The 17,052-nt window shown below is 53.8% G+C and overlaps 2 protein-coding genes and 1 pseudogene across 4 annotated transcripts in view; all 3 read left to right on the top strand.

Annotated features, from left to right (window-relative positions):
* The window catches only part of UBL5 (ubiquitin like 5), a 99,589-nt gene extending 98,271 nt beyond the window's left edge, over window positions 1-1,318 (top strand). For all 3 annotated transcript variants that reach the window (XM_065043904.1, XM_065043903.1, XM_065043905.1), the window contains exons 3-5: window positions 48-131; window positions 221-258; window positions 1,110-1,318. In XM_065043904.1, the coding sequence (XP_064899976.1) occupies window positions 48-131; window positions 221-258; window positions 1,110-1,153 (166 nt within the window). In that variant the 3' untranslated portion in view covers window positions 1,154-1,318. The remainder of the gene's footprint in view (window positions 1-47; window positions 132-220; window positions 259-1,109) is intronic.
* Window positions 1,319-1,505: 187 nt separating this feature from the next.
* PIN1 (peptidylprolyl cis/trans isomerase, NIMA-interacting 1) lies at window positions 1,506-9,394 on the top strand. Its single transcript, XM_065043900.1, has 4 exons — window positions 1,506-1,673; window positions 4,259-4,459; window positions 5,824-5,934; window positions 8,499-9,394. The coding sequence occupies exons 1-4, from the start codon at window positions 1,616-1,618 to the stop codon at window positions 8,606-8,608; spliced, it is 480 nt and encodes a 159-aa protein (XP_064899972.1). The 5' UTR covers window positions 1,506-1,615; the 3' UTR covers window positions 8,609-9,394.
* Window positions 9,395-16,327: 6,933 nt separating this feature from the next.
* On the top strand, window positions 16,328-16,446 carry LOC135576779 (5S ribosomal RNA; annotated as a pseudogene).
* Window positions 16,447-17,052: the final 606 nt, after the last annotated feature.

Here is a 17,052-nt window from a genome sequence, read left to right as displayed (position 1 = left end):
GTTGATCTCCCCGGTTCCCGCCGCCTTTTCCTTAACGGCCCCGCCAGCACCGAGGACTCGATCCGCGACCTGAAGAAACTGATCGCGGCCCAGACCGGGACCCGCTGGGACAAGATCGTGCTCAAGAAGTGGTGAGTGGGGGCGGCGAGAACAAGCGGCGCCCCCCCCTTCCCCCCCACCCCAATGCTGTTCCCTGACCCGCTGTGTCCCGTCCCCGCAGGTACACGATCTTCAAGGATCACGTCACGCTGGGCGACTGTATCCTTCTCCTGCCCTGGTGGGGCCACATCTGGAATAGAGTCTCACATCTGGAATAGCGTGTGGAACCCCAGGTTCCAGTATAAGTTGGGGAATGAGCTGTTGGAGAGCAGCGTAGGGGAAAGGGAGCTGGGGGTCCTGGGGACAGCAGGGGGACCATGAGCCAGCACTGGGCCCTTGTGGCCAGGAAGCCAATGGGACCTGGGGGGTTGGAAGCGGGGGGTCAGTAGGTCAGAGAGGTTCTCCTGCCCCTCTGCTCTGCCCTTTAGTTCAGATACTATCAGGATATACTTGGGGAACATATATATATACACATATATATAATATATACAGCCATAGCGCCATAAGAATGCCCCATCCCGTCTGCTCTGGGAAGCTGAGCAGGGTCGGGCCCGGTCAGTGCTTGGATGGGAGACCAGCTGGGAATAGCGGGTGCTGTGGGCTGAGCCAGCACTGGCCCTTGTGGCCAGGAAGCCAATGGGACCTGGGGGGGTTAGAAGGGGGTGGTCAGTAGGTCAGAGAGGTTCTCCTGCCCCTCTGCTCTGCCCTGGGGAGGCCACACCTGGAATAGTGTGTCACATCTGGAATAGTGTGTCACATCTGGAATAGTGTGTCACATCTGGAATAGTGTATCCAGTTGTGGCCCCTCAGTTCCAGGACAGGGACACATTCCTGTGTCACCTCAGCCGGGTGTTCCCGCTCGGGGGGTCGCACTGGATGAGCTTTGAGGTCCCTCCACCCCCCGACACTCTGGGATTCTGTGTGTTTGAGGGTTTTAATGGGGGCGGGCGGCGTTCGCAGCTTCCCCAGCCCCACTGATCTCCACCCTTCTCCTTAACCCCGCTCTCCAGATGAGATCCACGATGGGATGAACCTGGAGCTCTACTACCAGTAGAGCCGTCCCCACCGGTTCCCGCCCCGGTTCCCCCTTCCCGGTGTTCTCTTCCCCCCACCCCCTAAAATCCCGGTCTCCCCCCGGTATCGCCGAGCAGGAGCCACGTTGAGGCTCTAAACCCTTCCCTGAAGTGTTTAAGTGATTTATAATAAACGTATTTCTCGAGTTTCTGGATGCCGTTTGTTTTCTTTCCTCAATTCTGCCACTTTTGTCCGCCCGCGGCCACCGTCTGCGCCTCCATCACGTGGCCAGGACGCCATTCCGGCTTCAACGCAGCCTCCCGCCTACCGCCAATGAGCGCAAGACGGACGGGTGCACCCACCAATGGCAGCGCGGGGAGGTTGGGCGCTGCCTTCCCTCGGGCCAATAAGAGCGGGGAAAGGCTGTGTTAGCCCCGCCCCCTCGCCCTGCCAATGAGGCCGTGCCGGCCGCGGGCGGTGCGGGAGGCGCAGCCGAGGGAAGATGGCGGAGGAGGAGAAGCTGCCCGCGGGTTGGGAGAAGCGCATGAGCCGCAGCTCAGGTGCGGGCAGCGGCGCCGGGAGCGGAGGAGCTGGCGGGTTGGGGCTCCCGGGACAACGGGGGTGCGGCCCGGTGGGCCTCACGGGGTGTGAGGGGCCAGAGCGGGGCCTGGGGCCGGCGTGTGAGGGGCCGGGGTGTGAGGGGCCGGGGTGCGGGGTGTGGGGAGCCGGGGTGCCGGGCACCCGTGCCCGCGGGGTTCGTGGCCCTGAGGGGCGTGACGCGTCTCCTGTGCCCGTGGGGCTGGGCGGGAAGCGGTTTCGTGCGTGGGGAGCGGGACAGCGCGGCAGAACTGGCGCAGCCTGTCGGGAAAAGGGCGGGTTCGAGCCCCCTGAGACACTTCACCCCTGCGGGGGGTTGCGGTGGGTCCGTCAGCCTCTGCTCGATGAGTCTGGGGGCGCTGAGGGAGAACCGGGGTCTGTTTGAACCTTGGTTGGGGTCACAACGGAGAATTCGGACTCACTTCGGAATCACCCGAGTGTGTCGAGAGGCGACTCCCCAGGAGCTTCATTTGCTGCTGGGGGAAACCAGCCAGGAAGGTCTTATTTTCTAGTAGAAATAAGGTGATTTTGGGGAAGGAAGGAGCGATCACAGGAAGGTGTGAGCACCGCAAACACCTTTGCTGCAGGATGGGCTCCATAGTGCAGGTTTTGGGCTGGAGTGTGTAGGGAACGATGCGGCGGTGGGAAGTTTGGGTTAAAACGTTGATTCTTGGGGTTAAAACTCTGATTCTTGGCGTTAAAGTGTTGATTCCTGGGATCAGAAGGGGGTTCTTTGGGGTCTGGAAGGTGGTTCTTTGGGGGTCTGGAAGGTGGTTCTTTGGGGGTCTGGAAGGTGGTTCTTTGGGGGTCTAGAAGGTGGTTCTTTGGGGGTCTAGAAGGTGGTTCTTTGGGGGTCTAGAAGGTGGTTCTTTGGGGGTCTAGAAGGTGGTTCTTTGGGGTCTAGAAGGTGGTTCTTTGGGGGTCGAGAAGGTGGTTCTTTGGGGGTCGAGAAGGTGGTTCTTTGGGGGTCTAGAAGGTGGTTCTTTGGGGGTCTAGAAGGTGGTTCTTTGGGGTCTAGAAGGTGGTTCTTTGGTTAAAAACTCAATTATCTGGGTTCTAGAGGCGGCTTGGTTGGGTTCTAGAGGCGGCTTGGGTAAAAACTCAATTCTCTGGGTCAGAAACCGATTCTTGGGATCTACAAAAACAGATTCTTTGGTTAAAAACTCAATTCTCTGGGTCTAGAAACTGATTCTTGGGGGTCTAGAAACTGATTCTTTCATTTAAAAACTCCGTTCTTTGGGGTCTACAAGCCGATTCTTGGGGCTAAAAACTTTGATTCTTTGGGGGTCTAGAAGCTGGTTCTTTGGTTAAAAACTCAATTATCTGGGTTCTAGGGGCGGGTAGGTTGGGTTCTAGAGGCTGGTTGGGTAAAAACTCAATTCCCTGGGTCAGAAACTGATTCTTGGGGCTAAAAACTTTGATTCTTTGGGGTCTAAGAAGCTGCTTCGTGGGGTCAGAAACCGATTCTTGGGATCTACAAACAGATTCTTTGGTTAAAAACTCAATTCTCTGGGTCTAGAAACTGATTCTTGGGGGTCTAGAAACTGATTCTTTCATTTAAAAACTCCGTTCTTTGGGGTCTAGAAGGTGGTTCTTGGGGTCAAAAATTTGGTTCTTTGGGCTAAAAACTGATTCTTGGGGTCAGAAGCTGATTCTTGGGGCTAAAAACTTTGATTCTTTGGAGCTCTAGAAGCTGGTTGGTTGGGGGGTCTAGAAGCTGGTTCTTTGGTTAAAAACTCAGTTATCTGGGTTGTAGGGGCGGGTAGGTTGGGTTGGGTTGTAGGGGCGGGTAGGTTGGGTTGTAGGGGCGGGTAGGTTGGGTTGTAAGGGCGGGTGGGTTGGGTTGTAGGGGCTGGTAGGTTGGGTTGGGTTGTAGGGGCTGGTAGGTTTGGTTGGGTTGTAGGGGCGGTTGGGTTGGGTTGTAGGGGCGGGTGGGTTGGGTTGTAGGGGCTGGTAGGTTGGGTTGGGTTGTAGGGGCTGGTAGGTTTGGTTGGGTTGTAGGGGCGGTTGGGTTGGGTTGTAGGGGCGGGTGGGTTGGGTTGGGTTGTAGGGGCGGGTGGGTTGGGTTGGGTTGTAGGGGCGGGTGGGTTGGGTTGTAGGGGCGGGTGGGTTGGGTTGGGTTGTAGGGGCGGGTGGGTTGGGTTGGGTTGTAGGGGCGGGTGGGTTGGGTTGTAGGGGCGGTTGGGTTGGGTTGTAGGGGCAGGTAGGTTGGATTGTAGGGGCGGTTGGGTTGGGTTGTAGGGGCGGGTAGGTTGGGTTGGGTTGTAGGGGCGGGTAGGTTGGGTTGGGTTGTAGGTTGGGTTGGGTTGTAGGGGCGGGTAGGTTGGGTTGGGTTGTAGGTTGGGTTGGGTTGTAGGTTGGGTTGGGTTCTAGGGGTGGGTAGGTTGGGTTAAAACTCAATTCTCTGGGTCAGAAACTGATTCTTGGGGCTAAAAACTTTGATTCTTTGTGGTCCAGAAGCTGCTTCGTGGGGTCCAAAACGGATTCTTGGGGTGTGGAAGCTCCTTCCCGGGTTTATTTTGCTAAGCTCGACCTATCTCGCCCTCAGGCCGCGTCTATTACTTCAACCACCTCACCAACGCCAGCCAGTGGGAGCGGCCGAGCGGCGGGCGGCCCAACGGGCACGGGGAGCCCAGCAAAGTGCGCTGCTCGCACCTCCTGGTCAAGCACAACCAGTCGCGCCGACCCTCCTCCTGGCGCCAGGACAGGATCACGCGCACCAAGGACGAGGCGCTGGAGCTGATAAACGGCAAGTAAATGACCACAGGGTGTCGGGGACCTGGGAACGGGAACACCCGGCTGAGGTGACACAGGAACAGGCGGGTTGGAATGTCTGCAGAGAAGGAGACTCCACACCCCCTGGGCAGCCTGGGCCAGGCTCTGCCACCCTCACCACAAACAACTTTCTTCCCATATTCAAGCAGAACCTCCCGTGTTCCAGTTTGATCCCATTGCCCCTTGTCCTATTGTCACCGATGGCTCCATCCTCCTGACGCTCCCCCTTTCCATATTGATCCCCATGAATGTCACCCCTCAGTCTCCTCTTCTCCAGCTCCAGAGCCCCAGCTCTTTATTCCTTTCCTCACACGGGAGATGCTCCACTCCCTCCAGCATCTTCATTGCCCACGGGAGGTTCTGCTTGAATATGGGAAGAAAGTTGTTTGTGGTGAGGGTGGCAGAGCCTGGCCCAGGCTGCCCAGGGGGTGTGGAGTCTCCTTCTCTGCAGACATTCCAACCCGCCTGTTCCTGCGTCACCTCAGCCGGGTGTTCCCGCTCCGGGGGGTCGCACTGGATGAGCTTTGAGGTCCCTTCAACCCCTGATACCCTGTGATTCTGTGAAGGGGACGGAAGGGAACAGCCTCAACTTTCCTTAGCACAAAATGAGATTAACCTTGTGAAACAGCGTCTCGCTATCACACCGACGTTTCCTCCTCGATCTGTGGCGTCTGCAGAGGGAAGCGCCACAATTAAAACGTTGCTTTTATAAATATCCAGCTGGTTTTCTCAGTAAATGGAATAAATTCCTACAACGGGGCCCTTTCCACCCTCTTTATCTCTATTAACCGCGTCTTCCTTTGACGGTCATAGGGAACATCACCTCATGATTAATTACTTTACGGTGGTTTATTGGATATGATTATAAGTCGGATTTCTGGAGCGGCTGAAGCTCCTTGGGGTCTGTTTTGTTAGTAACTTGTTTAGTTGACTGGGAAATATCATTTATCTCATAGATTTTCTTGTTACGGGTTAAAACCCATCTGGAAAGATCCAGAACGCTCAGTTATGGGAACGAGCGTTTCTTAACTGACCTTTTAATACTAATAATTCACTCCTTGGGGGTTCTTGGTGCTCGGTCGCAAAATCCAAAGCTCGTTTATTCGCAATAAATTCCTGCGATTCGGGGGGGGCAGGAGGCGGAATCACCTTTTGAGGCTTTAATTTACCAGTTTAAACAGAAATAAGCCGCGGCGTTAAGCAAAACCCGCGCCAAGGGAGGTTTAGTTCTGGCTCCGGGAGGTTTAGTTCTGGCTCCAGGAGGTTTGAGAACCTCTTTGTTGTGGGATTTTGACCTTTTTCCCCCTTTTCTAATGGCATAATTTGCTGTATTTCCAGGCTACATCCAGAAGATCAAATCGGGAGAGGAGGACTTTGAATCCCTCGCTTCCCAATTCAGCGACTGCAGCTCGGCCAAGGCGGGAGGCGACCTGGGCGCGTTCGGAAGGGGTAAGTCCAGCTTAACCCAGCGTCTTAAGCCCAGGATCGAGATTAAACCCCGACATTCTTCACGCGGGGGGTCAGGTTTAATAACACTGGGAAAACAAGCAGGAAAATGCATTTACACGCCAGGAAATGTAGTTTGACGCCTTGAAGTTAAACCAATAGGAGCAAAACCACCATGTTACTCGAGGTAGGGACGGGATGTCGTGCGAATGCGCTTCCAACCCCAAACTACTCCCCCCACCAGCCGAAAACTTATTGTTCCCCTTAGAAATGCGCTCGGTTGTTTCAATCCCTCTTTCCCGTTGGCTTTTTGAACCTGTTTCCCACCCGTAAAAAGAGAGGGAGCTGATTTCCTTTAATGGAAAAATCAAGATAAAATGTTGTGGTTTCCCCCACCTTGAAGCTGTTAAATCTGGTTTAAATAACCGAAATTCATGTTTCGTATTCATCTTTTTGGGTGGAAATCGGGTTGTGGAGCGGAACGAGAAGCGGATAAGTGGATAAATCTAATCATCGGTGAGCAAGTGGTTAAGAAATGGTGGCAATAGGACAATTACGGCGTTGCCGCTAAGGGAATTTGTCCCGTCATTACCGATCGCACCAAAATCTCGCTAATGAGAAGGAATCCTTGGAAGAGCGGAGCCTCTTTGGCTTTATCTTAGGAGGAAAATACAAAGCGATGATGTACGGCTACAATATTCAACCAACAAATACGTCGCGAGGGTTTCTATGGTGTAAAGAAACGCCGTGAGAGGTGGTTTTCCACTAGATGGCGATGGAGCCACGCGCGGCGCCCAAACCCCGCGGCTCTCCCTCTTTGCCGTTGGTTCCACCAGGCTGGAAATGTGATTTGGTAGAACTGGTTGCTTCTAGGTGACGTTATTTCCATGTATCTCCCCGAAGCCCTTTGGATGAGCCGTGTTGGTGGGGCGGGGAGGCCGGGCTCGCACCCCACGGCAAGATTTCCGGGTCATGGTGGAGAATAGCCCCCAAAATCAAGGTGATAGGGCAGATGTGGCACCGGGTTTGGAACTGGCCGAGCTGCTCATCCCAAGTGCCGGGTGCTGCACTTTGGCCACAATCCCCCCTGCAGCGCTCCGGGCTGGGCACAGAGTGGCCAAAAGGGACCTGGGGGGACTAATGGCCAGGAAGCTCAACAGGAGCCACCAGCGTGGCCAAGAAGGCCAATGGTGTCCTGTCCTGGATCCAAACGGCGTAGTCGGCAGGACAAGGGCAGTGATGCTTCCCCTGTGCTCTGCATTGGGGAGGCCACACCTGGAGTGTTGTGGTCAGTTCTGGGCCCCTCCGGTCAGGAAAGAGATTGAAGTGCTGGAGCGGGTCCAGAGAAGAGCAGCAAGACTGGGGAAGGGATTGAACACAAGACCCATGGGGAGAGGCTGAGGGAGCTGGGCTTGGTTAGGCTGGACAAGAGGCTTAGAGCTGAGCTCAGCACTCTCTAGAACCACCTGAAGGGAAGTCAGAGCCAGGGGGGATTGGGCTCTTCTCCCAGGCAGTTCACAATGGGACAAGGGGGCTTAAACTTGGCTTTAGGCTGGAGATTAGGAAGCAATTCTTCACAGAGAGAGTGGTCAGGCATTGGAATGGCTGCCCAGGGAGGTGCTGGACTCACCGGCCCTGGAGGGTTTTAAACTAAGACTGGACTTAGTGCCATGATCTAGTCAATGGACTGGAGTTGGACCAAGGCTTGGACTTGATCTCTGAGGGCTTTTCCAACCCAGTCCATTCTGGGATTAAGTGAAGCCACATGCATCAGGTCACCCCAGGAACCAAAACCCCTTGTTGTTTTAATTTAGAAGGGGGAAACACCAAGCCAAAGTTATTACTAATCCCAAAAAGGAAGAGTTGAGCAATTTTTGGTGGCATCTAAGAGCAAGGGGGACAAATGGTGGCCTAGAGCAAGGGGGATGGATGAATGGTGTCCTAGAGCAAGGGGGATGGATGAATGGTGTCCTAGAACAAGGGGGACAGATGGTGGCCTAGAGCAAGGGGGACAAACGGATGGAGATCCTGCAATATAACCCAAAATCCCATCACTCTTGAACCCTTTTGTAGGAGAGCGGTGGCTCCTCTTGGCCGGATATTGTGGCCAATTATTGTTCCTCCCGCTCGTGATCCCTCCGAGCGCTTCTGCCCTATCCCGACCACTAAACCTCCTGCAACTCAGGGACTTAGAGACCAGAGCGATTCTTATCTAGGTCGTGACATTACCCATGTACCTTATAAATTATTGAGCTCAGCTCATAACTCACACCATGTCCAAACCCGGAGGGCGCTTGAGCCGGGAAGGTGAAAACCCACTCGCGCCAACGCGTTTCCTCGTGTTTTTCGGTTCTGAGCATCAGAGCCAAACCCCCCTTGTTTAAAACGGACAAAAATCCGCACGAACGACCCGTTTTGATTCATCTCGCGGTGGCAGATGAAACAAAACCCCCCCTGGAGTTATTAATTAGCGGCTTTGTTGGCCTGGCAGGTTCCTCCATTCACTTGGCGCGGTCCCGGCGCTCGTCGCCGGTTTAATCGCGCTCTCTGGTGTCTGCTCCCCGCAGGTCAGATGCAGAAGCCGTTCGAAGACGCCTCGTTCGCCCTGAGGGCCGGCGAGATGAGCGGCCCCGTGTTCACGGACTCGGGGATCCACATCATCCTCCGCACAGAGTGAAGTGCCTTGGCCGGGTAGGAAAGCCGAGAGAAAACCAACCCAACTCCAAACGCTCTCCCCAAACGAACTTCATATCCAGTCGATTTAAAAGCTCATTTCATATCAACGTCTCGGCGGTGGCGCCCGACACGATGGGTCGCGCCTCGCCAAGGGTGAGGGCTCAACCCACAGCCCGTAGCGTCTTTGCGAAGCGGAGAGGACGCCCAACGCGCCGCAGCCGCTCGAGTCCTCTTGACGTCTCCGCGACGCGACGCTCGCGCTCCAGAGCTTCCCACACCCACCCCGGTAGAGTATTTATTGCGGCGCCGGAGCCGGCGTCAAACCCTCTGCATGTTCACCGCGCCCCAACCATGGCTGCGCTTGGCTCGTAGCTCCGACTCCCAAAGCCCGATCAACCATCGGGTGGCGACGGATGAGCCGGCTCAGCGTCCGTCCGTCCATCATCCATCCATCCATCCATCCCGCCGTTTAATTTAGGGTGGATCGGGGCCATTCGTTGCGCTGTAGTCGGGGTGTCGTGCGGTGCCGCGGTGCCGCGGTCGCTCCCCCTCGTTGTTCCGCCGCGTCGGCGCCGTTCGGTAGGGCGGCTTTCCTTAATTCTTCATCCCTTTTAGCTAGAAAACCCTTTATTCTTCCATTTCTCCATCCGCTCGTGAGTCGTCTCCCGGTTACTCCGCGTAGCGAAACGACACCAGGAAGAGCAAACGAACGGCAAATTAATAGCCCGGCGCAAACCGGCTGTACGGTCGCGGTTCTGAGCAGGAAGTAAAGCCCTCTCCAATTAAACGTAGTGATTAATTGTCCTCCTTTGCCTGCGCGTCGCTCCTATAGGAACAAAAACCCCTCCGCGGTACGTGCTGAGTCGGCTCTTTTAAATCCGGAAATGGAGACGTGGTTTGCGTGGTGTTAAGGAAGAGAAGCTCTGGATTATAAGCTCTAAGTGAATATTCATTATCCCTTATTCGTTATCCCTTATTCGTTATCCCTTATTCGTTATCCCTTATTCGTTATCCCTTATTCGTTATCCCTTATTCGTTATCCCTTATTCGTTATCCCTTATTCGTTATCCCTTATTCGTTATCCCTTATTCGTTATCCCTTATTCGTTATCCCTTATTCGTTATCCCTTATTCGTTATCCCTTATTCGTTATCCCTTATTCGTTATCCCTTATTCGTTATCCCTTATTCGTTATCCCTTATTCGTTATCCCTTATTCGTTATCCCTTATTCGTTATCCCTTATTCGTTATCCCTTATTCGTTATCCCTTATTCGTTATCCCTTATTCGTTATCCCTTATTCGTTATCCCTTATTCGTTATCCCTTATTCGTTATCCCTTATTCTGGGTTTGGCTTTGTCGACGTCTTGTTTGGTGAGAACTGATGAACCGGTGCGAGCTGCGACTTCAGATGAGGTATAATCAGTGTTTAATAACTATTAATCAGTATTTAATAATGATTAATCAGTATTTAATAATAAGGCGTGTTTGGGCCTTAAAAGGGCGTATTTGGGGCCTTAAAAGGGCGTATTTGGGGCCTTAAAAGGGCGTATTTGGGGCCTTAAAAGGGCGTATTTGGGGCCTTAAAAAGGCGTATTTCTGCTTTAAAAAGGGCGTGTTTGGGCCTAAAAAAGGGCGTGTTTGGGCCTAAAAAAGGGCGTGTTTGGGCCTAAAAAAGGGCGTGTTTGGGCTTTGAAAAGGCCTATTTCTGCCTTGAAAAGGCCAATTTGGGCCTTAAAACGGCGAATTTGGGCTTTGAAAAGGCCTATTTGGGCCTAAAAACGGCGTATTTGGGGTTTGAAGGGGCATATTTGGGCCTTACAAAGGCATATTTGGGCCTAAAAAGGGCTTATTTGGGCCTTAAAAAGGCGTATTTGGGCTTTGAAAAGGCCTATTTCTGCCTTGAAAAGGCCAATTTGGGCCTTAAAACGGTGAATTTGGGCTTTGAAAAGGCCTATTTGGGCCTAAAAACGGTGTATTTGGGGTTTGAAGGGGCATATTTGGGCCTTACAAAGGCATATTTGGGCCTAAAAAGGGCGTATTTGGGCCTAAAAAGGGCTTATTTGGGCTTTGAAAAGGCCTATTTCTGCCTTGAAAAGGCCAATTTGGGCCTTAAAACGGCGAATTTGGGCTTTGAAAAGGCCTATTTGGGCCTAAAAACGGCGTATTTGGGGTTTGAAGGGGCATATTTGGGGTTTGAAGGGGCATATTTGGGCCTTACAAAGGTGTATTTGGGCCTTACAAATGCATGTTTCGGCTTTCAAAAGGCATATTTGGGCTTTAAAAAGAGATATTTTTGCCTCCAAATGTGTATTTTTGCCTCCAAATGTGTGTTTTTGCCTCCAAATGTGTATTTTTTGCCCCCAGAGGCCTAGTTCTACACTCCAGCCCTCAGGCCTGCGCTGCCCCCACAGCGAACGCCCCAGGCCCGGGCGCCATCCCTCATCCCAACAGCCGCGATTATCGCGATATCCGCGTATATCACGACATCCACATTGAACGCAGCGTTCCCATTTAACGCTCCGTTCGCATTTATTGACGCGGGGGCGTCTTCTGTGCCTCTAGATGTAGCTCGCGAGCCGCCACACGGAGCCGGGCCCAGACGCTTCCCCCCCGCGGGGCCATTTTGTGCGAGCGCCGTCTCCATCCCCAAACCTTAATTACACCATCACCCCCAAACCAAACACCCCCAAACCTTCATTGCATCATCATCTCCATCTAATTCACCGGGTTTCATTCCCCCGGCTCCGCGTTTCATTACGGAGCATCCAAGCTCGAGGATGGAGCTGGAGCCATAATGAATCACCGCTAATTAGGCATTCCCAGCCTAACGAAGCGCCCTGGAGGGGCGGGGGGGGGGATGTGGCGCTTTGTGCGACATCATTCCAACAGAACGAGGCTGGATTATTAACATTTTCGCTTAATTTTAGCGGTTTTCCTCAGTCCGCGTGTGTTTGCAAACAGGGTCGCGATAACCCTGGTTTATTACCGGATACGGCTCCGAAATGCGGCTCAAGGTCCCAGAACATGGGGTTTGTGACTCGATTGTCGTATTTTACCCCAATTTTCCACCTTTTTCCGCCGTTCGGTGCTTCAGACTCCGGCGCCGGCTCCGTTCCCCTCTCCAATGGTGAATTATGCCCTCGGAGAGCGAAACGAGGAGGGAAATTGTGCCCCAAATCCCCGACAAATGGCACCGGGGGTGCTGGATCCTCCATAATAGATTCAGGAACATGATTTATCCCCCCTCGGGTCGTTATTTCCACGTAAAGGGCTCCAAGAACGTTTGAATGCGACAAAGACTCCGCTGGTCTTGGTTTGGGCCAAGCGACGTCCCCTTGGCCCCGCTCCTGGGTTGCTAAGCTTGGCTTTAAGTGTTTGTTTGGATTGCTAAACTGGGGTCTAAGTGTTCATTTGGGTGGCTAAGCTTGGGTCTAAGTGCTCGTTTGGGTGGGTAAGCTTGGGTCTAAGTGCTCGTTTGGGTGGCTAAGCTTGGGTCTAAGTGTTTGTTTGGCTAAGCTTGGGTCTAAGTGTTCATTTGGGTCGCTAAGCTTGGGTCTAAGTGCTGGTTTGGGTCGCTAAGCTTGGGTCTAAGTGTTCATTTGGGTGGCTAAGCTTGGGTTTAAGTGTTCGTTTGGGTCGCTAAACTGGGGTCTAAGTGTTCGTTTGGGTCGCTAAGCTGGGGTCTAAGTGTTCGTTTGATTGGCTAAGCTTGGGTCTAAGTGTTCGTTTGGGTGGCTAAGCTTGGGTCTAAGTGCTCGTTTGGGTGGCTAAGCTTGGGTCTAAGTGCTCGTTTGGGTCGCTAAACTGGGGTCTAAGTGTTCGTTTGGGTCACTAAGCTTGGGTCTAAGTGTTCGTTTGGGTGTTTTGGTTTGTGTTGATGATGATGATTATTATGATTATTATTTTACAGCACCTGCTTTTTGATGATGTTTTGGCCCCAAATTATGATGGTTTGGCCCCAAACGATGACTTTTGGGCCCCAAATGATGACATTTTGGCCCCCAAACGATGTTTTGGGCCCCAAATTATGGTGCTTTGGCCCCCAAGTGATGATGTTTTGGGCCCCAAACAATGATGTTTTGTCCCCAAGTGACGATATTTTGTCCCCAAGTGACGATATTTTGTCCCCCAAATGATGATATTTTTGGCCCCAAATGATGGTGTTTTAGCCCCCAAACAATGACGACGTTTTGGCCCCCAAACGATGATGCTTTGGCCCCAAATGATGGTGTGTTGGTCTCTAAGTGATGGCTCTTTGGCCCCCAAACGACGGCGCTTTGGCCCCCAAACGACGGCGCTTTGGCCCCCAAACGAGGGCGCTTTGGCCCCCAAACGAGGGCGCTTTGGCCCCCAAACGACGGCGCTTTGGCCCCCAAACGACGACGCTTTGGCCCCCAAACGACGACGCTTTGGCCCCCAAACGATGGCGGCGCTTTGGCCCCCAAACGATGGCGGCGCTTTGGCCCCCAAACGATGACGCTTTGGCCCCCAAACGATGACGCTTTGGCCCCCAAACGATGACGCTTTGGCCCCCAAACGATGGCGTTTTGGCCCCAAACGATGGCGTTTTGGCCCCAAACGAAGGCGCTTTGGCCCCCAACGATGACGTTTTGGCCCCCAAACGAAGGCGCTTTGGCCCCCAACGATGACGTTTTGGCCCCCCAACGAAGGCGCTTTGGCCCCAAATGATGACGTTTTGGCCCCAAATGATGACGTTTTGGCCCCAAACGATGACGTTTTGGCCCCAGTGACGCCGTAGCCAGGTCTTCTCCAACCCAAACAATTCTCCGATCCAGCTCAACGTTCTCCCCTCTCCTTCCCTGACAGCAGAGCCGCCTTCTCCTAATTAACTTAAGTCTCTGAGACCTCGTTTGGCTCCACCGCGCCGGCAAAGCTCCGAAATCCCATTACTCCCATCCCCACGTCCCCCACTGTGCATTTCTGCCCCCCGGGGGCTCCAAATCCCATCAGGTACCGGTGACATTTTTGGGGTGTCCTGGTGCGGGGATGCGGAGGTGCCAATAAGACGCCAAATTAGCGCGGAGTGTTTAATTCCCCTTAACGAGGTAAATAAATACAGCGGGGGGGTGGGTGAGGGGACCCGGCTGCACCGTCCCAGCCCCCGGCGATGCTCAGCTGCATCCTAAGGCTCCCCGGTTGCCATGGCAACTCCCCGAGCATCCCAACCACTGCTGCTGCTTAGAGCCGGGGGGCGGGGGGACCCGCAACCTTGGCGACGCACCCAAACCTTTGGGCGCTATTTTAAAGTTTATATATATATTTAAGATATCTCTATCGTTCCTATATTCTGCGCAACCCTCTAGGAAGGTGGATGGGGGGGGATTTGGGTGTCGCGCTCAAAGACACCCCAATAATCCCCCAGCCGGCGGACACGGGGGGGGACCAGGGTCCCTTTTGCATCACTCGTCCCCACTACTCGTGGGTATTGGATGCGGTTTTGTGCGCATCTTGTTGCTCCCCTTTGGTTCTTTGGCGCAAACTCCCGGCGTTTCTGCCCCTTTTTGAAGGTGATAAATAAGAGGAATTTGGCGCTGAGCTCGCCCCGGGGGCTTCATCCGGATCTACAAGCGCCAACAAGACTCAATAACTTCAACCGGCACCTGGTTTTGGCGTCGGAGCCGCGCTCCTCTCTCCGAACGGCTCTCCAAGGCAGATGATGACCATTATCCCCAAATGATGCATTTCCAGCCCTCCAAAAGCGCAGCCGCAATTAATCAGAGTCTATTTACGGCAGGCTATTCATCAAAAAGAAGGGAAGAAATCAGCCGCATTGTAACGGGAGCTTTAACGTCGGCGCGTTCGGAGCGAGCTCGGCAAGCTGCAGCCTTCTCGCTGCGTGGAGCGGGGGGTGTTTCCATATTAATGACTTGGGGGGGGTGATTAACGCGCTGCTCATGCAGAATGAGGGCGCTGGTTCGGGTGGGACGTGGGACACAAGTTTGGGGTTCAGGCTCCGCCGTCCCGTTCGTTGGGTGAATTTAATGACCTTTAGCAAAGCCCGCGGTACGTTTTCCATTGGGGGTGTTGGTCCCGTCCGCAATCTGATCCCGTTGGATGTGTGGATGGGGGAAAAGTGTCATAAATGTCCCAATCTTTGCTGTGTGGCCCCAGCCTGGGTTTGGTGACGTTGCGGTGGCTTCGGCGCTCTCCGAATCCTCCTGCTTCTCATCTCCCACTTTCAGCAGCAAAATAACCCAGTGAGATGAGAGGGGTCATCCCCCCTCAAATCACACCCAAGCGCTTCATTTGCAAAGGCAGCCTGCCATTAATCATTAAGAACCCAGCCGAGGTCCCTGGGAGGTTTCTCTTGGTAACGAGCATCAATTAGCAAAGTTAATGGCATGAACTTGGGTGAAGCGATCGCGCTGACAGCTCCTGGACACCGGGCTCTTGGAGGAGCCAACATCTCCACCCCAGCCCCTCGTTTGCTCCGGCCCCTCGTTAGTGCCGCTCCTCCCGGGCCCCAAACCCCCTCGGATAATTAACCCGCGTTTTAAAAATACCCCGTGCTTAAAATACTTATCTTGGCTCTGCCCGGTGAGAGCTCGTTAGCCGCACATCTAATTGCCTGATGGGTGGAAGGTGAGTCATCCCCAAGCTGGTCCTTACTCATTGCCAAAGACCTTGGGTTTTCGGTGCAGGTCCTAGGGACACGTTGTTGGCTCCGAGCCCCTCGTGGTGTCAACATGGGACCTTTCCCACCCTCCCCAGCCCGCTCTGGTCCAGTATTCCCTCTTTCAGGCCATAATTAGTGCGAGATGTGATTGCGAGTGAAGCCGCTCTTCATATAAAGTCATTAGAAGAGGAGCGACGCGGGCGGGAAATATCAGGATCAACCTGGCGTGAGCTCCGGAGTTAAACCAGCCCCGGGTTGAGTAAAGGCGAACAAATGGCTCCATAGAGGAGAGGCCGTCCAGGCCGGGCTTAAAAACAAGGCTGGCTGCTGTTTGTGGGGATAGTCGGGCCCTTTGGAGGGTCAGCGGGTGAGTTCCTGCCCCTAAACACATTAAAATGTGCTATAATCAGCTGTATTGGGCTGCAAAGGGGTGTGTGGCGTTGGGGTGTTGGCCGTTGGGTGATGCTCATTGTGTGAGCAGGTCAGGTTGGGCTTGGGATCCATTGGCGTCCAAGAGCCAGGCTTAAGTTCAGGAGGCGCCTTGAGCCGCATCTCATTGTCCATTTTGGACGTATTAGTTGGGGTCAATGGGGCAGAGGCCACTTGGGGTCTGGATCCAGTGCAGAGCCCCAGGGGTCTGTATTATTCAATATATCCATCAATGATTTGGACGAGGGAATAGAGTGAGTGTCACCCAGTTTGCTGGTGACACCAAGCTGGAGCAGTGGTGACACTGGAGCTGTGCTGCCATCAGAGACCTGGACAGGCTGGAGAGGAGAAATTCAATGAAACAGAACAAGTGTAGAGTGTTGATGTGGGCAGGAACAAGCCCGGGGTGCAGTGTGAGTTGGGGAATGAGCTGTTGGAGAGCAGCGTAGGGGAAAGGGAGCTGGGGGTCCTGGGGACAGCAGGGGGACCATGAGCCAGCACTGGCCCTTGTGGCCAGGAAGCCAATGGGACCTGGGGGGTTAGAAGGGGGTGGTCAGTGGGTCAGAGAGGTTCTCCTGCCCCCCTGCTCTGCCCTTTAGTTCAGATACTATCAGGATATACTTGGGGAACATATATATACACATATATATAATATATACAGCCATAGCACCCTGAGAACGCCCCATCCCGTCTGCTCTGGGAAGCTAAGCAGGGTCGGGCCCGGTCAGTGCTTGGATGGGAGACCAGCTGGGAATAGCGGGTGCTGTGGGCTGAGCCAGCACTGGGCCCTTGTGGCGGTGAAGCCACCAGCTGTAGGAGGAACAAAACTGGCTTGAAAAACCACCCCAAAAATTAAGATGGGGACAAAAAGCAGCGGGGGGAAGCGAGGGCTTAATCACCTCAATCCGGAGACGGCTCCGTGATGGGAAATATCCATTCACAGGCCAGACAATAGGAACCGAGTCAATCAGGAGCAGCGTTTTCCCCACCAACAGCGGCTTCTGAGATGAAAGAACAATTAACAAAGGCTGACAATAGATATTTACCCACTAACGAACTGGTGGGAAATCTCGGTGCAACATCTGGATCCCGCACCGGCCGGTCCCGTTTGGCGCTTCCATAGATGAATGGAGCGATGCCGCGGTGTACGTGAAAGAAACGCGCTGGGAATCGCAGCTTTACACCCAAATATTGCAAACCCCCTGCTGAGAAAATGAGTCGCCGTGTAATTAACTCGGAGTTATATTGGCGATAAATATGTAATTATATTTGCGGCAGGCCGGGTTGGTTTTGCTGCTGTTTAAGCTGATTTGCCAGGGAAAATGAGGCACGTGCTGCCCGTCCATCAGCATCCCAACATCTGGATGGGGCTGGGATG

The sequence above is a fragment of the Columba livia genome, chromosome 30, assembly GCF_036013475.1.
Source record: "Columba livia isolate bColLiv1 breed racing homer chromosome 30, bColLiv1.pat.W.v2, whole genome shotgun sequence".
In the NCBI taxonomy this organism is placed as follows: Eukaryota; Metazoa; Chordata; class Aves; order Columbiformes; family Columbidae; genus Columba; species Columba livia.
Note: the sequence above shows the minus strand (reverse complement) of the source record. Positions and strands in the feature narration are given on the sequence as shown.